The sequence below is a fragment of the Botrytis deweyae genome (genome assembly GCF_014898535.1).
Source record: "Botrytis deweyae strain B1 chromosome Unknown BDEW_030, whole genome shotgun sequence".
Lineage (NCBI taxonomy): Eukaryota > Fungi > Ascomycota > Leotiomycetes > Helotiales > Sclerotiniaceae > Botrytis > Botrytis deweyae.
In genome coordinates this window covers 385,631-405,350 of record NW_024066237.1, presented here as the reverse complement: position 1 = coordinate 405,350, position 19,720 = coordinate 385,631, and the positions used below count along the sequence as shown (strand labels likewise).

Below are 19,720 nucleotides of genomic sequence, written 5' to 3'. Positions count from 1 at the left end.
ATACTGAGTACAAGCACGTACAGTTGCTTGACCGAATATGGACTCGATCAAATCCTGTGATATTTTGTTCCTTATCTCCAAAGTTATCTGTCGTACAAGCATGTCAAATATATGTTCTCCATATCCAATTCTTCGTACTCATTCCCCCTCCTGCTCCACAAGTACGGAGTCGAGGAACTACTAGGTAAACAACAGTACAGTACCTACGAAAAGATCTTCTTCATAAGTAAGGGTCCATACCCAGCAAGATTTCTTTTGATTTTACCATCTTCACCATCTTCGCCATCTTTACCAGTAGCAGCCTTAATAATTGCGCCGATCTACCCATTTTTGCTTGCGTACCTATCCGATCAAAAGAGTTTCCAGCCCCATTTTCGCTATTGCATATGCAAAAAGCCTGTCAGCAAATAATCAAATTGTGCCCAATCAATCATATCATCCGCAGAAGGATTACCCTATCTCATACCACCAGCTGTTCACCGTTGAATTGTCTCGCCCATCGTTTTAATCCACCCACTGCATTGTGAAGATAATTCCATAGGCTCAAATGCCCAATTAATTTTGAGGCTATTGGGGTTAGAAAGTTCGAATGGCGGGTTTGAACGATATTCATAAAGTAAGGCGCCGGCCAAAATTTCGAGATGGCGAATTAGAAGATGGCAAAGTTCATAAATCACGATCAGGACGACATGAAGGAGAGGACGGAGTTACATCAGTTGAGCCTGATGTTTCTGAAGTCCGCAGACTCCGTCTAGAAAGACTCGAGGGGAATCCAACAAATCGATCGACCCGCAACAGTGCAGCAGCAACTGAAAAGATGCCCGCCGATTCAAGTACGACAGTTGATGCGACAAAATCGTCATCGAGTCATAGAAGAAGAAGACGACATCATACTTCAGAAGACGGTGCTGGACATCATTCGCGATCAAAAACAAGTGAGAGGGAGGAGAAATCGGGGGGTGATTATGTTTATGCTGCCCCAAGGGAGAGGCAGAGGGAGAAGGAGAGTGGAAGTAAGAACAAGCCTCGGGAGGCGACTAAAACGGAAAGGAGACGCCGGGACGAAGAGGATGAGTCTAGTAGTGATTCCGAAGACGATGATAACTCCCCAGTAGAACCTATGGATCCAAAGTCGAAGAAGAGAACCAAGGCTGTGGTTCCGGAGCAACCAAAAAGGTCAAGTTCAACTAGGAGGGTGAAGAAAGAGGATAAAGATAAGTCGCCTACAAACGGCTCCGCAGATGTAGGAATCTCAGGGTCGAAAAGTGCATCGCGTAGAACTAAAATCACTGCCGGTGATTCCGTGTCACGCCCTCCACTTTCGAGGTATGTATCTTCGCTTTGCGCATCTTACATTGTGGTTTAATATTAATCGCATTTGTATGTAGGAGTGCAACGACTCGTATTACCACGGAGCCTGCGCCAATATTGAGGAGGAGTAATACAACAGTGCCAAAACCACCAGCATCTGTCGCAAATACAACCACTTCACAAACATCACAACGGCGTGGTAGTTTTTTAGGAAGTTTCTTCTCATCCGGACCACCACCACCTCCTCCTCCACCCCCCGAACCGGAAAAGCTGTAAGTCATCCCATAAAATCGATGCGCAAAAGTAGTATCCTAATCATTACAGTGTCGAATGTCTCACCTGTCTATCCGATGATATTCCCAAATCTAAATGTGCCAAGCTACGATGTGGCCATCGAATGTGTCATTCTTGCCTCAAACGGATATTCCGACTGTCCGTTAAGGATCCAGCACATATGCCACCAAAATGTTGTACATCAGAACATATTCCATTGAAACATGTCGAAAAGCTATTTGATGTACCTTTCAAGAAACTTTGGAATAAGAAATATCAGGAATACACTACGAAAAATCGAATATACTGTCCCGCGAAGAAATGTGGTGAATGGATCAAACCCGAAAATATTCACAAGGAGAACGGGAAAAAATATGGAATCTGTGGGAGGTGTAAGACCAAAGTCTGCGCATTGTGTAATGGTAAATGGCATGGATCGAAAGAATGCCCTAAAGACGAGGAAACAAACAAATTGCTTGAAACTGCAAAACAAGCTGGATGGCAACGTTGTTACAGTTGTAGGACTATGGTAGAGTTGAAGGAGGGGTGTAACCATATGACTTGGTAAGTGGAGAATTTGTGCACAGCTAGAGTGGTCAAGAAACTAACATATATCATCTTCAAAGTCACTGTACAGCACAATTTTGTATGATCTGTGGGTTGAAATGGAAGACGTGCAATTGCCCATGGTTCAATTATGAAACAACTGAGAATGATAGGTTGGATGACATGCAAGTCCCTCAACCCGTTCCAGTTCAGGAAGCTCCTGTCAGAAATCCAGCAGCACCTCCAAGAAATGCTCGAGACAGAGCTAGAAGACAACCACCTGCCAATTACAATGAAGAGCTCGACCAAAGACGTCGTCAAGAACGCGAAGATGAAAGACTAGCTCGACAGCTTCAAAACTGGGGTACGGATGGAATGCCAACGAATGATCGCGATGCAAACTATAATGGTGGAATAGGCGAAGTTCAGGGGGTCGGCAATGGCGCAAATCATTTCATGAATCAGGACTACATACGCGAAGCTAGCGATGTCCTAGCTCAACCTGGTGGGGTTATGAACTTTGGACTTGGAGTTACAAATTTTCTTCCGGGATTTTTAAGACCACGAGGAGTGGCTGCGGCAAATCCAACAGTTGGCGAAATGACTGATCGTTACCCAACAGTTGCTCCAGCTCCTGTACCTGAGCCACCTGCGGCCCCGGGTCTTGTTAGAAGACATACCACTCGGGACACTGCAAGAGGCGCTGGTCATACACGAAGAGCGTCAGATATTGTGGTGCCGAGAAGAACAAGAACTGATTATGCGGCTGAAGCAGCTATCCATGCGCCAGCTTCGAGAGCTTCTGCTACGCCTTCCAGAGTCTCTAGTTCTGCATCAAAGCCAAAGAAAGAAAAGGAGAAGAAGACAAAGTCGTCAATACTTGCTGGGCTTGGTAGTGGAAGGAACAGAGTAGATGCTTGGAGAAATCACGTTGCTCCTGGTGCTCCACCTGCGGAACCGGTATCTTGATTTGATTTTGTCGCCTAGAGGAAGAGCGGTTTTAGTAAACGGATAAATAAATTAGGATGAACGAGAGGGTTATGCTTGACTACAAACCAATTCTTACGAAATTCGGGTGGGATAACACAATGATTACAGGCCTACGAGAGGCTTGGATGGATGGATGGATGAACGGATGATTGATTGGATAAAAGGGGTACGGACACGGGTGGGAAGGAAAGGCGGCTGGGAGATATGGCTATGGCTATCTCGTTTATATGGAGCAATAACTCGGATCAATACCCGGCTGGCGGATATGGAGTTCAATAACGACTATATAACGATCAACGATCTATACCATTTTTACGAATAATTTTCTTCTTCGCCTAAGGGTGGATTTAGCTTAATGTATATAGAATTACTGGAAATGACTTAGTTTTACCTGGCACCTGGCACCTTGATGCTTGAAATGTTTATGTGGGATAATTCAAATCTTAGTCACAGTCTCTAGTCAACGTGCAAATAGAATCCGGTCGTAATTGAGATGTCGTACCATGGGCTGTATTATCCTTGTAGTTCGGGCCTCTCCTTTGTTCTACAAGTTATCTCGTTAGGCGTGTAACAAATTCGTCTATCCGTGAGAAAGTGCACATTCACTTATTGAAGTAGGCATAGAAGAATTAAATGGAAGTTGGTAAAGAAGCAGAGGTGGATGGAGAAATACGAAAGGGAAGGCAAAAAGAATTTGGGGATGTGAGGGAAGGGCGAAGAGGAGGTTTACCAATTAACTGACAACAGCGTTTTGTGCATGTTGAATTCGAATTTGTTTTACTGTTGTACACAATTTTGGGGATTTGTGAGTGCATTAAGATTTGAAAGTAAATTAGAATTTTCGTGGTGCATTAATTGAGCCTGATATGTGCATTTGTCAAGCCAGGAAGACATCAAATAGAGGCGTTGTAAACTTAATTATGAAATCACAATGTGAAAAGTAACAAGTAGAATCAAGGGCAAAAATCCTCAGAAACTCAGTTTGTATATGTATCTCTTTTGTTGAAGATATATATCCATGCTATCTAACGAAATGAAAACTCCATGGCTATGCAATTATATCATATCCCTAGAATAAAATTCATTTTCCTTCTTTCTTCGTCAGTAAACATTAATTCTCCTTGGCTGCCGGCATAAGATCATGTTTAGGTATTACTTCGGATCCCCCTGCTCTTGCTCCATCTAGTCCTATGCCCATCCCAGCTAGATCTTTAGCAAGAACCGGGAGGGTAGAATCTCCACTGCCCACTCCAGCTCGTCCCAGTTCTTTATCTACTGCTTCGATTGGTTCGGGACTCGCGACCAGAGGTTCTTTTCCTAGAAATTTTGCAATTTCTTTTTTATCGGTTCCTTTTTCCTTAGGACTGGTACTTTGACTTCGATATGCATTTGAACCTTTCCCAACAATCTTCTCTGTCCAGTTCCACCCAGAAGCCGCCGGTTTGTTCTCGTCCTCTTCACTATCGTCTGCACTATCAACCCAATCTCTATCAGTCCACCCGGCACTCTCATATCCATCTTGTTTATTCCTTGACCAACTTGCACTTCTTGAAGGTGCGGGGGGTGGTCCCATTGATGAAGTAGACGTTGCAAGTGCTGGAACGGAATCTCTCGCTTCTCTCGCTTCCGAATTTGTGCGATCATGTCTTGTGATTCTGTCACGTTCCTCAAGTTTCTTCTCGGCATTTATTGTATCTATTGAAGATTCGACTTCTTGTCCTTCTGAGCCTGGAGCCTCCCCTGCACCTTTAGCTCTTTCTCGTCCTCCACTGTCTTCATCTTTTCTTCTTGCAATTGCATCATCTGAGAAATGGGTATCGCAAAGATGTTTGATCACTGGCCACCCATATGCATTGGCGAACATTCTTCTCACAATCATGTTATTATGAGCATCAGGTTCTAAGCTGACGAGAACCTTGCGCCAACTTAGATCCCGATGATAAGCTCTAGCAATCTTCTCTTCGACTTTCATTGCTGAAGAGTCGACAACAGTATTTGGAGGACGAGAGGGATTAGTGTTCTTGGGATCATCATAATCTAAAGCTGAAAGTTGGCTATCGGTATGAGAAGCAGGTGTTGGTGGAGTAGGTTCAGAAACGGAAGAATTTCGTCTTCGCAGCATCGTGGATCTCTTTTTGAGGGGTGGTGGAGGAATGTCCGAAGGATGATATACACGATCATGGAAAATTGTTCGAGCACGGGAGGCTGGATCAATCAAAAATTCTGTAGATGGTAGAGGTGGCTTGAGAAGATCACCTGCTGATTCAAAAAAGGTTGTTTTGGGAGGTGCTGATAGATGATCTGGATCTTGGATTTCGGTGTCTCCCGTCGAAGCTTTTGAGTGGCCCTCTGGAGCTGGAGATGGTAGAGATGACGGTGTCGACGAACCGCTATCGTTGGTAAGTTTGATAGTTTGGCTTCTTTTATATATTTTCGAATGTTTAGGTTGATGAGCATGGGATTTCGGGGAAGGGTTAGAGCGAAAAAATCCAAAAAGACTGGCAAGTGGTCCATTATTGTTGGATGTAAAAGATGTAGATGTTGGACTTCCCATCTCGTTGCTATTCCTACCTTCTATAGAAGATATAGTTGAATGGCCAGGCATCTCGGCATTTTTAACACTTCGCTTATCGTCATCCATGACGTTTTCTGGGGGTTGTGGTACTTCTGTCTCCAGTCTTTGTAATGCGTTGGGAGAAGCAGTTCCTCCAATATCATCCATGTCACTGACTTCCTCCTCTGACCAAGGTGCTTGTTTCTTTGCCGGTGACCCAGAATTTGCCCCAGTTAGTTCAGCCCAACTCCATTCCGCCATGGTACCAACAAGACCATTTTCCCTTCTAGCTTTCTCCACACGACCCAGGCTTTGCCAATCGAGGAAAAGTAAACAACTAGTTCGTAGGGGCACGATTCCATCATTAACAACGTTTGAGTAGACTGTGCGATGTCGAAATTTCTTAAGAACAGTATGTGCGGGTCCAGTTGGTAAAATCCGTAAAAGTGGCTTTGCTTCTGGCGCAGATTCGCCATCAAGTCTCTTATGAGCACTTTCTCCAATATTCCCAACGAGCGCACCCCAACCGCTTCTTGCGATGGTTGGTGCTCGCCATGTCAGTCCAAGATCCTGACCTGTGCGACCGACCAATCCAAAATCCAATGCAAATTTGACATACAACGGGTTCTCATTGCTGAGACCTAAGAATGGTGAAGCAAGTGCAATGAAGTTTATTGGCTTGATTATGTCGAAGAACTGAGGTGAATGTTTTTGAATGTATGCCACGGCATATGTTTGTACCAGTCCACCAAGAGAATGAGCAATGAAACTAATACTGGTGAAATGATAAGGAAGGTCAACATCTTGTGGCGCTTTGATGATGCTGCTATTCTCATGTGCTGGTTTCCCAGAATCATCCGTCAACTTAGAAGAATCAGGTTTAAGAGCATGAGAAAGGGCTTCAGTTGCTGATTTCTTGAGGGTAGGTCGAAATGGTTGATCTGGGTATGTCATCGTGAGAACATATTTGGCAAGCCTTTTTCCTAGGTATTTGATTCCTCTTTCTGTTCGGACGGCATTCCCGGAAAACCCTCGTACAATAACTTCTTCCTCGTCATCGGATTCATCGTCTGTTTCTTCCACCTGTTCCTCTGGGTGTCCTTCTGTACTCGCTTCTCCATTTGATATACCATCAACTTGTATATTTTGATTTTCGGCCTGTTCAGCTGCCTTTCTTTGCTTCTCCTCTTGTTTCTTTTTTGCTTTTCGGGCTTTTGCATCGATCTTGGCTTGCTTGGCTGTCGCGTCTATGCTCTCCTTCAAGAATAGCATATCGGCACCAAGATTGCTATGCAATCCGTGTGTCAAAACCACCAAATGTACATTTTTCGTTCGCTTCTTCCTCGGCTTTTCTTTGATGTGACCCTCTCCTGTGGCATCTTCAACTGGCGCATCCTTATTCTTGCCCTTCGACCTTTGTTCCTCCGCTGCCTCGTCCCTACTGTCCATCTTCGGGGTATTCCATAGACTTGCAGTATCATCAACCTTTACTCGCAGGGCCCTGGAATAAATACCCCTCGGTAGTGCCGCATGATGGCCATCTTTCGCTCCTTGACTCTGTTGGTGATCATGAAGTTGTCCAGGCACTGGTGCTGTGCCTCCTAACATCGATCCTGAAGCAAATCCCAACGATAGACTTTTTTCGTCTCGACCTAGCAGAATTTCGTAATTAACGCTGGCAGAATTGGAAAAGACAACCTGCGACGTGACTTCAATGATCCAGGTAACACTTTTCACATCCGAATCATCTCTGCCGGGCGATCTTCCATCTCGATTTGCGCTTCCGGCAGTTTTGCGCACATCTTCTGGAACAACAAGTTCCGTTGAGAATGAACCTCCGGCTTTTAGGTTTGGCTCAAATTCAGGTACACCATCCCGTCTAGGGTTTTCAAACTTGACGTTTGGATTGAAGGTAGAAGGATATGCTGCTGCGTAAAGAGTATAAGGACCGTGAACGAAGGCTGCTCGGAGTGCTATGGCAGAAGTATTCTTGATCTTCAAATGGAGTCTTGCCGGAGAGGGCAGAATTCTATCGTGTGCCGGCGTATATGTAACATTATACCGAACGATTTCTCCTATCTTCACGCTTCCAGCTTGGTATAAAAGTAACATTTTATTGGTATATGGTGGGTTGTCAGCGTGTCAAGGCACCACATTAGAAAGGGCAGGGTAGAATGGGAGAAGGGGAGAATGCAAAGAATGTAAATGAGAAGTGATGTTATTGTACTGCTGAACACATTTTGAGATGGATGAGATTAACAAGATAGGAGGATATTTTGTGAATATGAATATATCGATAAATACTCGTACAATAATAACAATAATAATAATGAGTAGGCATTAATAAGTTGATAATTAAAAAAAGGAGAAATGGTTCCCCTTCAACCAAAGAAATCTTGGTGCACGACCTCCCTCACCTCACATGCACATGTTCAATTGTTCAAATGATTTGGGACGATTGAGCTTATCGTTATCAAATTACTGGTACTGGTGGTATCGACTAACAATGACGATTTTGTGGCGCACTTATTACTGAAAGGAGCTGGAGTGAATGGAGATTTTTATTAATTAATGCCATAAATCCATAAATCCATAATCCATAAATATTGGGCGATGTTAAAATTGCATATTGACGTTGACGTTGAATCTTTCTAATAAATTGAACAAAAATCAACAATATGTACCTAAGTAGGTATGTTATTATGTTATATTTCTTGTTCTCAAATTTATGATTAATATAGATACACACGTGTTGAAGTCATTGATTTCAACATCAACTGTTCACTAGGTAGGTAGGTACTTATATATATATATATAAATATCTACTGACAGATATCTCGTCGGAATGACCAGTGTCTTTATCACAATGCCAACGGGATCAAATAACGAACACGACCGCCATCATTCGACGGCGACAGAAGGCTAATGGCATTTTCCATGCCTTCTCAATCGTACCGGCATTCATTCTTGACTTCGAGATTCCTCTATGATCTCAACGATGTTCCCAAGGTCAACTCGCAAGGCAAACAATGTGTTTGAGATCAGTCTGGCCAGTGTACCACAGTCAAAGAACTCCGGGCGAGGAGGTACCACGGCGTTCGAATTGCTCGTCCTGAAAACCGATCAATGGCTGACCAGTTTTCAAGACAAAATCCAGATCGAAGAAACTAAACACTTTTAATTTGCTCCGCTGCTTATTCGAAACATTCTTCAATATGTCTGGTGTTTCCAAATAGGTGATGATCTGAGCCCCTCCTTGAGGTCACTTCTCCATCACTGATCCCCAAAATCATCCTCGTCGTTTCTTTGATCAAATATATCTTCGCGAGTTAATCTGTCCCAGTGGACGAGGTTCCAATTTTGAAGCTATTTGCAAAATTTATCTTTGGGGTTTGGGAGTTTTTAATTTCGTTTGTCCACCAGGTCCGTACATTCTTAAGCACGGCAATTGGGTTTTGTGATATAGTAAGCAGATGCATACCCATGATTCAGCATCTATGCGTCCAAAAGCTTTAGGTTTAATTGTTTATCTTGTATCAAGTGGTTAACCTTTTTTCCTAATTGCAATGCTAGGCTTCCTAATAAAGAGCCGTTGTCTCTGACCGTGGCGCTTCACCCCCCTGGAATCCTTTAAGCTTCCACAATATGATGGTGTTGCTGAGGAAGAACTCGATCACCTCTCACATCTCTAGGTTCATAATCCAAAACCTCAAATGCAAACTTCGCCAGATCCATCCCAACCCTACTCATTACCCAGCTAGCCATCATATCCATCCCAGCACAAGCACCGCCAGCCGTCCAAATATTACCATCAATAATCCATTGAGCATCAATTGTCCAATTTACATTTGGAAGATACTTCTTAGCGTGTTCAATGACAGTATGATTTACCGTTGCTTTCTTTCCATCCAATATTCCCGTCTGAGCAACGGTTACGGCACCAGTACATGTAGTGAAAAGGCCCTTGCCTGCTTCAACATGGGCACGGATGAAGATTTTGAAAGATTCAGGGAGTTGGTAGGTTGGTATTGGACCACCTACGAGGAGGTAATCGAGTGGTGGACAATCTTTGATGGTGGTTGTCGGTACCACTTTGAATCCAGCAGTGAGCTCAACTGGTTCCTATTTCTGATCTTAGATTATGCTCTGGATTTATAAAATTGGAAATCTTACCAATGTTTCATTGATATGAAAGAAATTTATATCAATCGCGTGAGGTAGCAAGCGATCAATTTCCGGAGAATCGGGAGATTGGCAAGCTTCCATCATTGATTTGGACTACGTATAATATTAATTTCTAAACCAACAATCTAGAACTATTTCAAATTCTTTTGACTTACACATGAGCTCAGAACATCCAGAGGCATAGCAGCGTCGATTGTTTGATAGGGTATCATGAGAACGCCAAAATTGATTGGAGCCATGATGAAGATAATTCCGCAGGCGGAAGATTCTTATTCAAGAAGTGAAAAAAAGTTTTGGTGCTGAAGCAATGCTGGAAAGAAATCGATTGGAATGTTTGTTCTTTTGAATAATGCAATTGAGAGGATTGAACTCGAATTAAGTAGTGAGTTGCAATGTTGTAAGCCGGATATCCCTCAGCAGCTTTCGGATGTACGATAGGATATAGCCACGGTAGTCAACGAATTTTCGGCGCGCACAATTCGTTGCATTTCAGAATGTGGGTTTCTTGCGTTCTCCGCGGAAGTAGAGTTCTCTCATTGCTCAACGGGTTTCGGAGAGATATCCGTGGTTACTCTGTTGATCAGGTTCTCTGATTCTTATTCGAACGTCTTCTATATCCTTTCAGATGCTTGGCTAGTAAGATGTAGGAACCCATGATCATCTGATGAGAGCATTTAGCATATCTGATGAATATGAACGCATGAGTTGGTGTGTGCATTTCATAAGTTTTCCGGTCAGCTGTGCTGTCTTTCTGTCTACTATCAGGGTATGATTTTTCCTTCCGCTCACTCATCACAATCTTATCACAATGTCCTCTGTAAATAGGAGATGCCTGAAGCCGCTTGATACTTTGGGGATATTGCTGAGATTTAGATATGTCGAGAGGTTTTTTGCGGTACATCCAAAATCTTAGGATACGAGTAGAGATCGTCAGGTCAGCCCCTGAACACAGGATGTGTTTTTAGATCCATGAATTGTACCCCGCCTATTGTGCGGCTCAAAGAATCAGTTTCAATAAAATATCGTTTCTTTGCTAGGAGATAAAAATCGAGAGCTTAAAACCTTACAGCCAGGGACTCTAAGTACTCTATGTAACACATAGTCATCCTCCTTAGGCTCCTAGGTTAAGTTTGTCTTTTGCGCATCAACCACCCAAATTCAATCAAATTATTCGTAACTGACAACCTTAACCAGACTATGAGGTATTTCCCTGCTGAACATGACAACTTCCTTCATGCACATCGTGACACTGCCATGCGTATTCAACCTGGCGGTCATGAGAAAGCGCCGTAAGCGCCGTTGCTACCGTATTGTAGTCTCCTTTTTTCAAGTAAAACAAAACATAGGTATCCCCTGGTGCACCATAAGATGGTACACACGTCCAAGTTTTGGCATAAATCGTGCCTCCTGTAGATGAAGTTTTGTTCGTTAGATATTTGCAAAACATAAAAGGGCAAACAGATTGAAAGGATAAATGATGAAAGAAAGGAATAATTACCATTTTCTGCAATTTTCTTCACTAAACCTGGTGCGCAATCGTCTTGGGTAAGAGTTTCAACCACGTTTGGTGTAGGGTCGTTGTTACCCCACTAGCAATGAGGTTAATCAAACAAATCTCGTCAGGGAATAATACAACTCACTCCGGCCAAGTTAATTGCAAAAGGAGTTTCACCATCTTGGTCAGTGTATTGACAGCAGTTTTCATATGCAACAACTTCACTTTCCCACGTTAGATATCCTTTTGTGCCACGTCCATTCAGCGTTGCGGCTGGGGTGAAAGTATTCACAATCTGAGGGTTGGCAAGAGGACCTATATCGATTGCGGGGAGGGCATAGACCGTGCTAGAAAAGAAAGTGATAGACAACGAGACAAGAACAGTCATATATATGAGGGAGAAGGGTCTGGCTGTATAACACATGACAACGAGAGAAAAGGGATCGTGACTGTGGTCTGACAAAAAAACTTCAGTGCGTATATGTATTTTATTTGCGAAAATAGACAAGGGACAGAATTTGGAGAACGGTTGTTGTGACTTGATGATATGATTTAATTGATAAAGAGAGTGATGATGTACGAATTGGCTTTAGCTCATCAAAGCTTCCTAGAGCTCAGGTTTTATCGTTCTAATTGTTTTCTGCCTACGATGACAGAGACTTAGGCGACCTACCTGCTCGGTAGGAGGAGCACTTCGGAATAGACTTTGTGAGGCCATCCAGCCAACTCTTCTTTCGGCCGCCCCTAAGTTTTGTTGCTACCACTCATTGCAGAGTACCTAACCCATATCGGTACACATTGCAGAACGGCAAAGGGACCTAGAATTCTGAAGGCTGCTTTCATCGAACGTATGCTAGCGATGGACGTGTCGAGAAGAACCCCGAAAACATATCTCAGAGATGAAGAACTTGCTTCAAATCCCGATCATTTCTTCCGGCTGTAGTGGAGAGTTGAAGCGAGACTTCATAAAAACAGCAATCTATCAGGACAGAAAGATACCGTGCTAAGGTGAAGAATTGCGCATGAATGAGACCCATACAGTGACCACCAAACATCTTTCGAATTGGCAGCAAGTATTTTAGAAATGTTTCTGCCTGGAACAATCGCACCTACCATCAACTCCTGGCGTTTACAGACGCAATCGCGCACAATCTTCAGGAGCTATAGCTATAGATTGTTGGATTCGAATACTGTCAACCTAGGGAAATTATGACCAATTTTTTGTGAGATAGTACTTTTACTTGAAGTCCTCATCAAAATTCGAAGGATATATCTTTGTAAGCGCGAATGCTTCGCCGCTTGTTGTAACCAATCTTTCTATGATGGATTAGGTCCCAACGGTTAACATAAAGTGCAAAGTCATGTTAAGCTTCCCTTTGCAGATGGTTAACCTTGAGGCGCGAAAACTGTCCAGGCCAGAAACTTAATCCTTCGGTCCTCACTGATGCTTCAGGAAAGTAGAGGCTTTGAACTGCCCATATCTTGGCTAAAATCAAAGTTGTCTGGATAACTCATCCCTTTCCCCTGTTTTACGTGAGTTTTCTTCTGCGCTCAGGACAAACTTGCATAATTTGTACCCCATGATGTTGGAATTATTTTGGTATGATTTCAATAACTCATGATTGGATTTGCTCACGAAAGTGTTGACTCTTATGATGGTTGATGTTTACGCGTGTGTTTAAGAGAGCCCAGACCTTAAGGTTTAATCACTACAAATCTCGTGATACACTAGGTTAAAAATGGCCCAACCCGTGCTTATCATATATCATTATTTTTCCTTCACAAAATTGTTATTTTACGAGAAAATCAATGCTCAAAACATCGAGTCCTTGCTTTGCACCATTTAGTGCCAGTCATCATCTGTTCCTGCTGCTGTCTAGGACTGAACATTAGTGTACTCCAAGCCACTTGCTCCGTCGACGCGGAGTCTGTCTGTTGGCATAGTTATCTGTGCTCTACGACGTATCTACCAATGGATAGTTCCATTGTTGGACTAAGACTTCGACCTATTAAGTACGATTTTACAACATAGCATGCCATGAGCACTGGAATCCTTCAAGTCAAAACTCGGACTGTCCTCAGGAGGGGCAAAATGAGATTCCATGTTGTAATCGAGTTGCTGGTGGTGCAAATTCTCCAGAGTTGAAGTCTTTCAGCTGGATGAAAGTTGAGAACCCAGATTGTTAACATGACGTTAATTTTTAAGTGAGCTTCTAGCCACTGCGCCTTTCTGGTGCATTTATCTCACTGTATTGTCTCAATCAAATGAAACAGATGGAGGAAAATATCAACAAACAGTTGCTGGTAGTGTGGTATTACAAGCTCAAGGTCAACATAGCCTCGAGAAATGAAAAAGATCTCTCACCTTGATTACGTCTAGATCATTTCACAGATCAGCAAACTCATGTCTGCTACATTTTTGGCGTATCTCACGCCATATCTATACCTCTTTAGTTCAAGTCTGAATGGCACAATAACAACATGCTTTTTATATCGACTCTGTCAGCGACAGTTCTCGATCCTCAACCACTGCCATCATTTTGATACCGTTTTCATAGGGCAACGGCTGGCTAGATTTTTGGTTTGGCGATATTTGATCGAAGTTAGTAATGGTTTTAGATGGTATTGCAATATGTCCTTTCGTGTCTGGACGCATTTTCCCCTTTCGTGGTTTCGGATTTTCGGGGCTTTTCAATGGTTTGCATGTACTGAGAGGAAACCCAAGTCACCTGTTATATGTGTCTTAAGGGCACCTTCTGATCGCTCTTTACGTCTCTGTCTTTCATTCATACTTTGATGTTCCTCAATGGCTTTCTCTTCAATCAGACAACTGCATGCCCCAACCGGTTGAGTCTATATTTAGAAAGTAGCATTCACAAGCAACTCATCGGCAAAACTGCGAATTTGGAATTGACCTTAAAGCAAAACAAAAAATACACTTTAAGTGATCATAGTTACGTGCTGAAGAAATCTTTATGCTCCCCTTTAAGAAATTGGTTCCATCCACCATGCAAAGTTCAACTGTTATAAATGTCCATGTTGCGGCACAATGAAAGATTTAAAAATAACGTCGGCACTGCCACGAATGAGTGTTCTCAACTTCTTTTCTCTGGTTATACGGGTCTTGGTTCTAGATTTAAAACAACCTGGGACTATGTTTGAGGTATTTTTACGTGCATCGCATTCCGTGCATGTAAGTTGCGTACTGGTGGTTCAAATTGCGAAAAATGACATGTGTAGTGGCCTATTGAATCAGTCTCAAGTTCCAAACTATGACAATAGGCTGAGGTCAAATGGGATACTAACAATTAATCAATCTTTGTTTAGATCATTTCTAATAATATGTTGGTAATGCACCTCAAAAAATCAAGTATATAATTCCCAGACTCAGACTCATTATCTCATCTTCTGTACTTCGATTGAAGCATAAACAGCTATACAAGTTCACAACTTCTTCACCGTTCAACAAACAGTTTTCAAGTCAGCCGGTTGCTTCTCTTCAATATGCACCTTTCTCGCCCTCTTTTTTCTCTCTTTGCCATTTGCCATTCGGCCGTAAATGCTCTACCACAAATCCGAACCATTGAAACCACATTCACAACCATTATCACCGCCAAAGATGAGTCGATCACAAGACGCGTTACTTCAACTCCCATCTCACAATCATTATTGCACCGCAAAAATCGCTTTGAATCAGAGATATCAGTCGTCAACAGTGCCATCTTCGAAGACTGTACTCAAGTCGAAACATCTCAAGATGTTCAAGTCTTCAGTTGTGCTTCTGTCTTCGCATCATCATTACTTGAGGATCTCAGTCTGTTTTCCAAGCCAACAGCCACTACAATTTTCTCAACTGAGACCGTGATTCCGGTGCAAGCTACAGGTGTTCAGCGTCGCGAAGTTTTGACGCTTGGTGATGAGGTCTTCACAGTAGCAGGGCTAGTTTCGTCATTGAACTTGGGAGCTATTGAGCCATACACCGCGCCAACTCCAGACATTACTCTATTCAAACCGCATGCTCTAGTCTCTCCCGGCTCAATCGCTACCGAGACCAATGGTCAGCCCATTCAAGCAATAGCCCGCCGTGGTAGCGAAGACGAATCTGCTGTTGACATACCTACCTTTACTACTCTCTCACCGGTTCAGCCCCCAGTCTCCTCCCAAAACTCTCTTGCGACAATCACAGCACGCCAGGATATTGCGAATCTTACCCTCGCTGGTTGTGGTACTGCCCCTGGCGGTTTTATCACATGCGCTCAAACTACATTCAGCAACTGCGTTAGTTCAGCGGGTGAACAGACATGCAATGGGCAGATTCCTTTGCCTTCTTCCACTACTAGTGAAGTTCAATCGTTCCTCCGGGTTGTTCCGACCACCCTGCAAAGAGGAGGAGATATCATAACCACAAATCTGATCTCGGGCTTGTTTCGCACGACTCTTCAAGCTCGCGCATCTCTTGCGACTGAGGTTCCTAATGCTTCCCATGAGGACTTCAATAGTGATGATAAGTAGGTCTTAGCGACGAAGGTATTGAATGCTGTGGTGTAAGAGAGGAGAAAATGGATGATGAAAATACCATGATAAGATGGCATTCCGAAGATCATAGTAAATTCGTTCACAGAGAATTCTTACATAAGATTTCAGCAAGGAATGGGTTAGCATTTTGTTGTATTGTGTTGATTCACCTAGGATACTCAATGAATGCATTGCTTTTTCGTTTGTATTTGTGCACTTCGAATTATAGTATCCCAATTTCATTCCCTAGACTATTCTCAACTTCCATGCCGGGAGTTTTCAGAGTGAAATTAAACGCACGCCTTGCTACAAACCAGTCCTGCACCTTGGTTATATGACAATGTGGGATTTCACTAGGTTTCCATGGTGCAATTCTTACACTCCGCTCTGGAGCAAACCTTTGCGATATTTTCAAGCAGTACTTTTGTAACACTTCTACTGAACTAGGAGTACAAGTTCTTGAATCACAGCTGAATTTCCAATGTTTTTGATTCGTTGCACAGCAGTCCAAATTTACATATGTTTTTTGAGTCTGGTGGGAAGGTTTCTAAAATTGGTATCTCTTTTAACAACAGATTAATCGAATCGAATCAATGCTTTATTCCCCAACGTACAGAATCCAAAATTTTATACAAATCGCTATACTGTCGCCACCGTTCGCTATAAACAACCAGAAAATGCCTTCCGACCCCGGGATGTATCCACATGCATGCTCACATCAATCAATCAATTCCATTCCACATGATCATTTGCCATTATATCCCCTTCATTCTCCACAATTGATACTCCTGTTCCCTATCCTCATATCTCATCGCATATCATCATAATCCCAGAACCCCCATACAAATCATACCCATAACTCCCAACAATCCAAGACCAGCACCATCTCTTGCCCTAGCTCCCAGTCCAGCTCCCGAAGAACTCGTTGGAGCAACACTAGAAGCAGTGGGACTACTACTTGACCAAGCAACACTCGACAACGAAGATAGAGGGGTCGCAGTTCCTGGCAACAAAGTTTTCGAATTGGTTCCAATAGTGCCAGTCGCATTCCCATTACTTGTCTCTACCAGTAATGGTGCAGATGTAATAATTGTACTTTTAGCCGAACTCGTCTTTGATACGGCCGCACTAGAACTCGAAACTGACGCGCTACGGCTCGACGCAGTAGTCGCAACAACAGCATACGTGAGTAAAGCTGCAGACTCTGTAGCAATTGAAATTGCTCGGAATTGTGACGTGGCCGCAGCGCCAGTAATGGTTGTTGATGCAATTTTAGTAGTGCCGGGAATCAATTCAGTCGCCTGACATGCCATTGATGCGGACCCGGACAAAACGCAGCCTAGAGTCATTGTTCTAAAAGGCTTTATCAGTTATTTATTCCAGCGTATGAAGGCTATATAACATACGTGGAGCCAGAAAATTTCATTGCATATTGAACAGTGGAAGGTCCTTGAGTTAACGTGTATGGCTGTTGAAAGTTACATGTCGAGGGATTTGAACCTGCTGGGCATGCCATTAAATACGTTGTGGCAACATTTGGAGTCTTAAGATTCTATGTCAATAAAATTATACATCAAAAGCACTGGGAATAACATACTGAGCCAATCGCATATGCGACAACCGGATAATCACCCGCGAACAATGTTGTTGGAGATTGCGCTCCAACCCCTCGACTACCAACACAAAATACAAAAAAGATACACAAAAAATCAACTTGGTGAAACATCTTTCAAATCTACATCAATCATACAGCTACTTTCAGCTGCAGATCTTTGTCAACGTAACTTCAATTGAAATGTGATTTTCGTGCATAATGAGGGAAGGAGATAAAAAGAAGTTATACAAAAATGGGGAAGACATCTTTTGAGATAGATGTTGGTGTTTTGGGATTTAAGATTACAGGATTGAATGTATGGAAGGTAATAAGATCCTTCTGTGCCCATGGCGTTAATTATGTCCAAATATAGGGCTGCAGAAATGGGCGCTTACATAAATGAAACTTGGGGTTTGGTGGTAGGATGAAATGTATATAAGAGCTGTGATTGGTGAAAAGATGACCAACATAAGAAATTATTACATGAGGTAGGACAAGTCCCTACAATGACACTGTTGTGCCGCGCTTGTTTGTGGGATGGTAAGAAATCAAAGAATGACAATATTACGTTCATGGTACCTCATGACTTTGAGCTTCATGGATGACATGATCAGATAACCATAATGCAAGTGCCGTCGGCAGCTGAGGTCATAAGATTCATGAGTAAAGACTTGGCAAAATCAGTCCTTACAGTCGTGAATCGTGACATGCAACTCGTGAACCACTCAGTTCAGGAAAATGAATAATGAGAAATCGAAATTCTACCGGAGACGTCTAGCATGACGCTGTTCGCATGGCTGTCATGATCACCAAGTTGCCAATTGATGACGAGAGATCAATTATGAAAAGGAGTTCGAGTCCAGAACCATTGTAGGTACGGATGATGTACATTCCTGATTCCTTCCCTGCTGAGCAGATGTGGATTATTCATATAAGAAGATCTTATAGATTGATAAACTGGGTCACTAGCGCAGTAGATCTCGCCCAGAGTCATATCAGTCAATGCTGACTAAATGAGCGACGATTATTATACGGGTTTACACTAAAATTGATAGGAAAGCATTGCCGATAACTTAGTGCAATGAACTGGCCCGTCATTTTGATGTATCAAATTTGCATGGTAATGTTATGTGACGTAACATCTATATGTCTTTCGAACATACTGTAAAGTCTCGGTACTGACTCGCAATGTTGGGAAGGGCCTGGTAAAGTAGTTTATTTGAGTCAGCTGGCATCACTGGCAAATTTAGATGGCAATCATTAGATATCTCATTTCCCCCTTCATCTGAAAGAAGTATCATTGATAGCGGTGAAAATGTCCGTGTGAAAACCAGGCACGGATTCTTGGGATGGAAGTGTATCTTCATGCAAGAAGGAGGGCTATGCAGTAGGTTTTGTAAGACTCCCTTTAGAACTTCGCCCATAAATAAGATGGCAAATGTCCATCTGCACTAGAAATCCACAGATACCACTTGTCTCTTGGATGAGGACATTTCGGCATAAAGACTGCGGGTAAACTAATAAGTAGCTTCGAGGGAAAACTTATGCCTAAAGTTTTGACTTCGAACTACCATCAGTGAAAAGTTCCCGCGCTTGGACTACTGATCCCCAAACCCTTCTGGCACGTCCCAGTCCGTGAGCACTTACACTATAATTATGCTGAATTGCAATCCAATAGCTGGCACTTGCTAGCCTCTTCGGGTCAACAAAATCCATCTCGTGCAAACCAAGTTAGGAACTGATCAATGTCAAGCTTGATCGTCATACACAAGCTCTAAGTTGACAGGGCAGTTCAAAACACGAAAACCTTCAGCAACATTTTGCTTGAAGGGATATCCCAAGTTCAGTTTTATTGGAAGAACTAATAGTGAGAGTGCTTAGAAGTCTGTGTCCACATTTGACAGATTTTTAGAACTGTTCACTAGTATTGTGTTGCCCAAAGACTATACCAGACCTAGTGGCTGGAGAAATACATGATATTTACCAAAATTGTTTGTATTGAGTTGAAGGAAGATCAGATAAGTGATTCTTCTTAACAAAACGTTCGTCAGAATATAATATGCGTGTTGGCGGCCAGATCATCGAAAAGTATTGTTATAGTGGAGTGAGCGATTGCTTGCAGAAAGTCCCACACCGCCGGTACCAACCGTTTCCGATTATCCAGCAGTAGTGGAAAGTGTTAGACCAGGGATGGTTGACATGAGGGTCTTGACAAATATCCACTTCTTCCCGTTCTCGACTTGTTTCTTCAAATCTC

General features: G+C 42.8%; 8 protein-coding genes across 8 annotated transcripts; 4 read left to right on the top strand and 4 right to left on the bottom strand.

Moving 5' to 3' along the window:
* The first annotated feature begins 80 nt into the window (after positions 1-80).
* Positions 81-3,450, top strand: EAE98_009774 (uncharacterized protein). Its single transcript, XM_038957395.1, has 4 exons — positions 81-1,326; positions 1,389-1,583; positions 1,636-2,148; positions 2,211-3,450. Exons 1-4 carry the CDS (start codon positions 590-592, stop codon positions 3,097-3,099), a joined length of 2,334 nt encoding a protein of 777 aa, XP_038806334.1. The 5' UTR covers positions 81-589; the 3' UTR covers positions 3,100-3,450.
* A 781-nt stretch (positions 3,451-4,231) lies between these two features.
* On the bottom strand, positions 4,232-7,786 carry EAE98_009773 (uncharacterized protein; the record flags this gene model as incomplete). The annotated part of the gene is made up of 1 exon (XM_038957394.1): positions 4,232-7,786. One exon carries the CDS (start codon positions 7,784-7,786, stop codon positions 4,232-4,234), a length of 3,555 nt encoding a protein of 1,184 aa, XP_038806333.1.
* Positions 7,787-8,672: 886 nt separating this feature from the next.
* On the top strand, positions 8,673-8,855 carry EAE98_009772 (uncharacterized protein; the record flags this gene model as incomplete). Its single annotated transcript, XM_038957393.1, has 1 exon — positions 8,673-8,855. One exon carries the CDS (start codon positions 8,673-8,675, stop codon positions 8,853-8,855), a length of 183 nt encoding a protein of 60 aa, XP_038806332.1.
* A 34-nt stretch (positions 8,856-8,889) lies between these two features.
* On the top strand, positions 8,890-9,135 carry EAE98_009771 (uncharacterized protein; the record flags this gene model as incomplete). Its single annotated transcript, XM_038957392.1, has 2 exons — positions 8,890-8,896; positions 8,936-9,135. 2 exons carry the CDS (start codon positions 8,890-8,892, stop codon positions 9,133-9,135), a joined length of 207 nt encoding a protein of 68 aa, XP_038806331.1.
* A 169-nt stretch (positions 9,136-9,304) lies between these two features.
* On the bottom strand, positions 9,305-10,098 carry EAE98_009770 (uncharacterized protein; the record flags this gene model as incomplete). Its single annotated transcript, XM_038957391.1, has 3 exons — positions 9,305-9,796; positions 9,848-9,952; positions 10,015-10,098. The coding sequence occupies 3 exons, from the start codon at positions 10,096-10,098 to the stop codon at positions 9,305-9,307; spliced, it is 681 nt and encodes a 226-aa protein (XP_038806330.1).
* A 956-nt stretch (positions 10,099-11,054) lies between these two features.
* On the bottom strand, positions 11,055-11,742 carry EAE98_009769 (uncharacterized protein; the record flags this gene model as incomplete). The annotated part of the gene is made up of 3 exons (XM_038957390.1): positions 11,055-11,266; positions 11,358-11,448; positions 11,500-11,742. 3 exons carry the CDS (start codon positions 11,740-11,742, stop codon positions 11,055-11,057), a joined length of 546 nt encoding a protein of 181 aa, XP_038806329.1.
* Positions 11,743-14,858: 3,116 nt separating this feature from the next.
* On the top strand, positions 14,859-15,866 carry EAE98_009768 (uncharacterized protein; the record flags this gene model as incomplete). Its single annotated transcript, XM_038957389.1, has 1 exon — positions 14,859-15,866. The coding sequence occupies one exon, from the start codon at positions 14,859-14,861 to the stop codon at positions 15,864-15,866; it is 1,008 nt and encodes a 335-aa protein (XP_038806328.1).
* An 824-nt stretch (positions 15,867-16,690) lies between these two features.
* Positions 16,691-17,595, bottom strand: EAE98_009767 (uncharacterized protein; the record flags this gene model as incomplete). The annotated part of the gene is made up of 3 exons (XM_038957388.1): positions 16,691-17,222; positions 17,276-17,412; positions 17,467-17,595. 3 exons carry the CDS (start codon positions 17,593-17,595, stop codon positions 16,691-16,693), a joined length of 798 nt encoding a protein of 265 aa, XP_038806327.1.
* Between the last annotated feature and the right edge of the window lie 2,125 nt (positions 17,596-19,720).

What these genes read in the sequence shown, in the direction of transcription:
- EAE98_009774 (XM_038957395.1), top strand. Translation starts at nt 590, where the DNA reads ATGGCGGGTTTGAACGATATTCATAAAGTAAGGCGCCGGCCAAAATTT. An exon ending in CCCCCCGAACCGGAAAAGCT is followed by an intron (nt 1,584 to 1,635) that starts GTAAGTCATCCC and finishes TAATCATTACAG; the next exon opens with TGTCGAATGTCTCACCTGTC. An exon ending in GGGTGTAACCATATGACTTG is followed by an intron (nt 2,149 to 2,210) that starts GTAAGTGGAGAA and finishes TCATCTTCAAAG; the next exon opens with TCACTGTACAGCACAATTTT.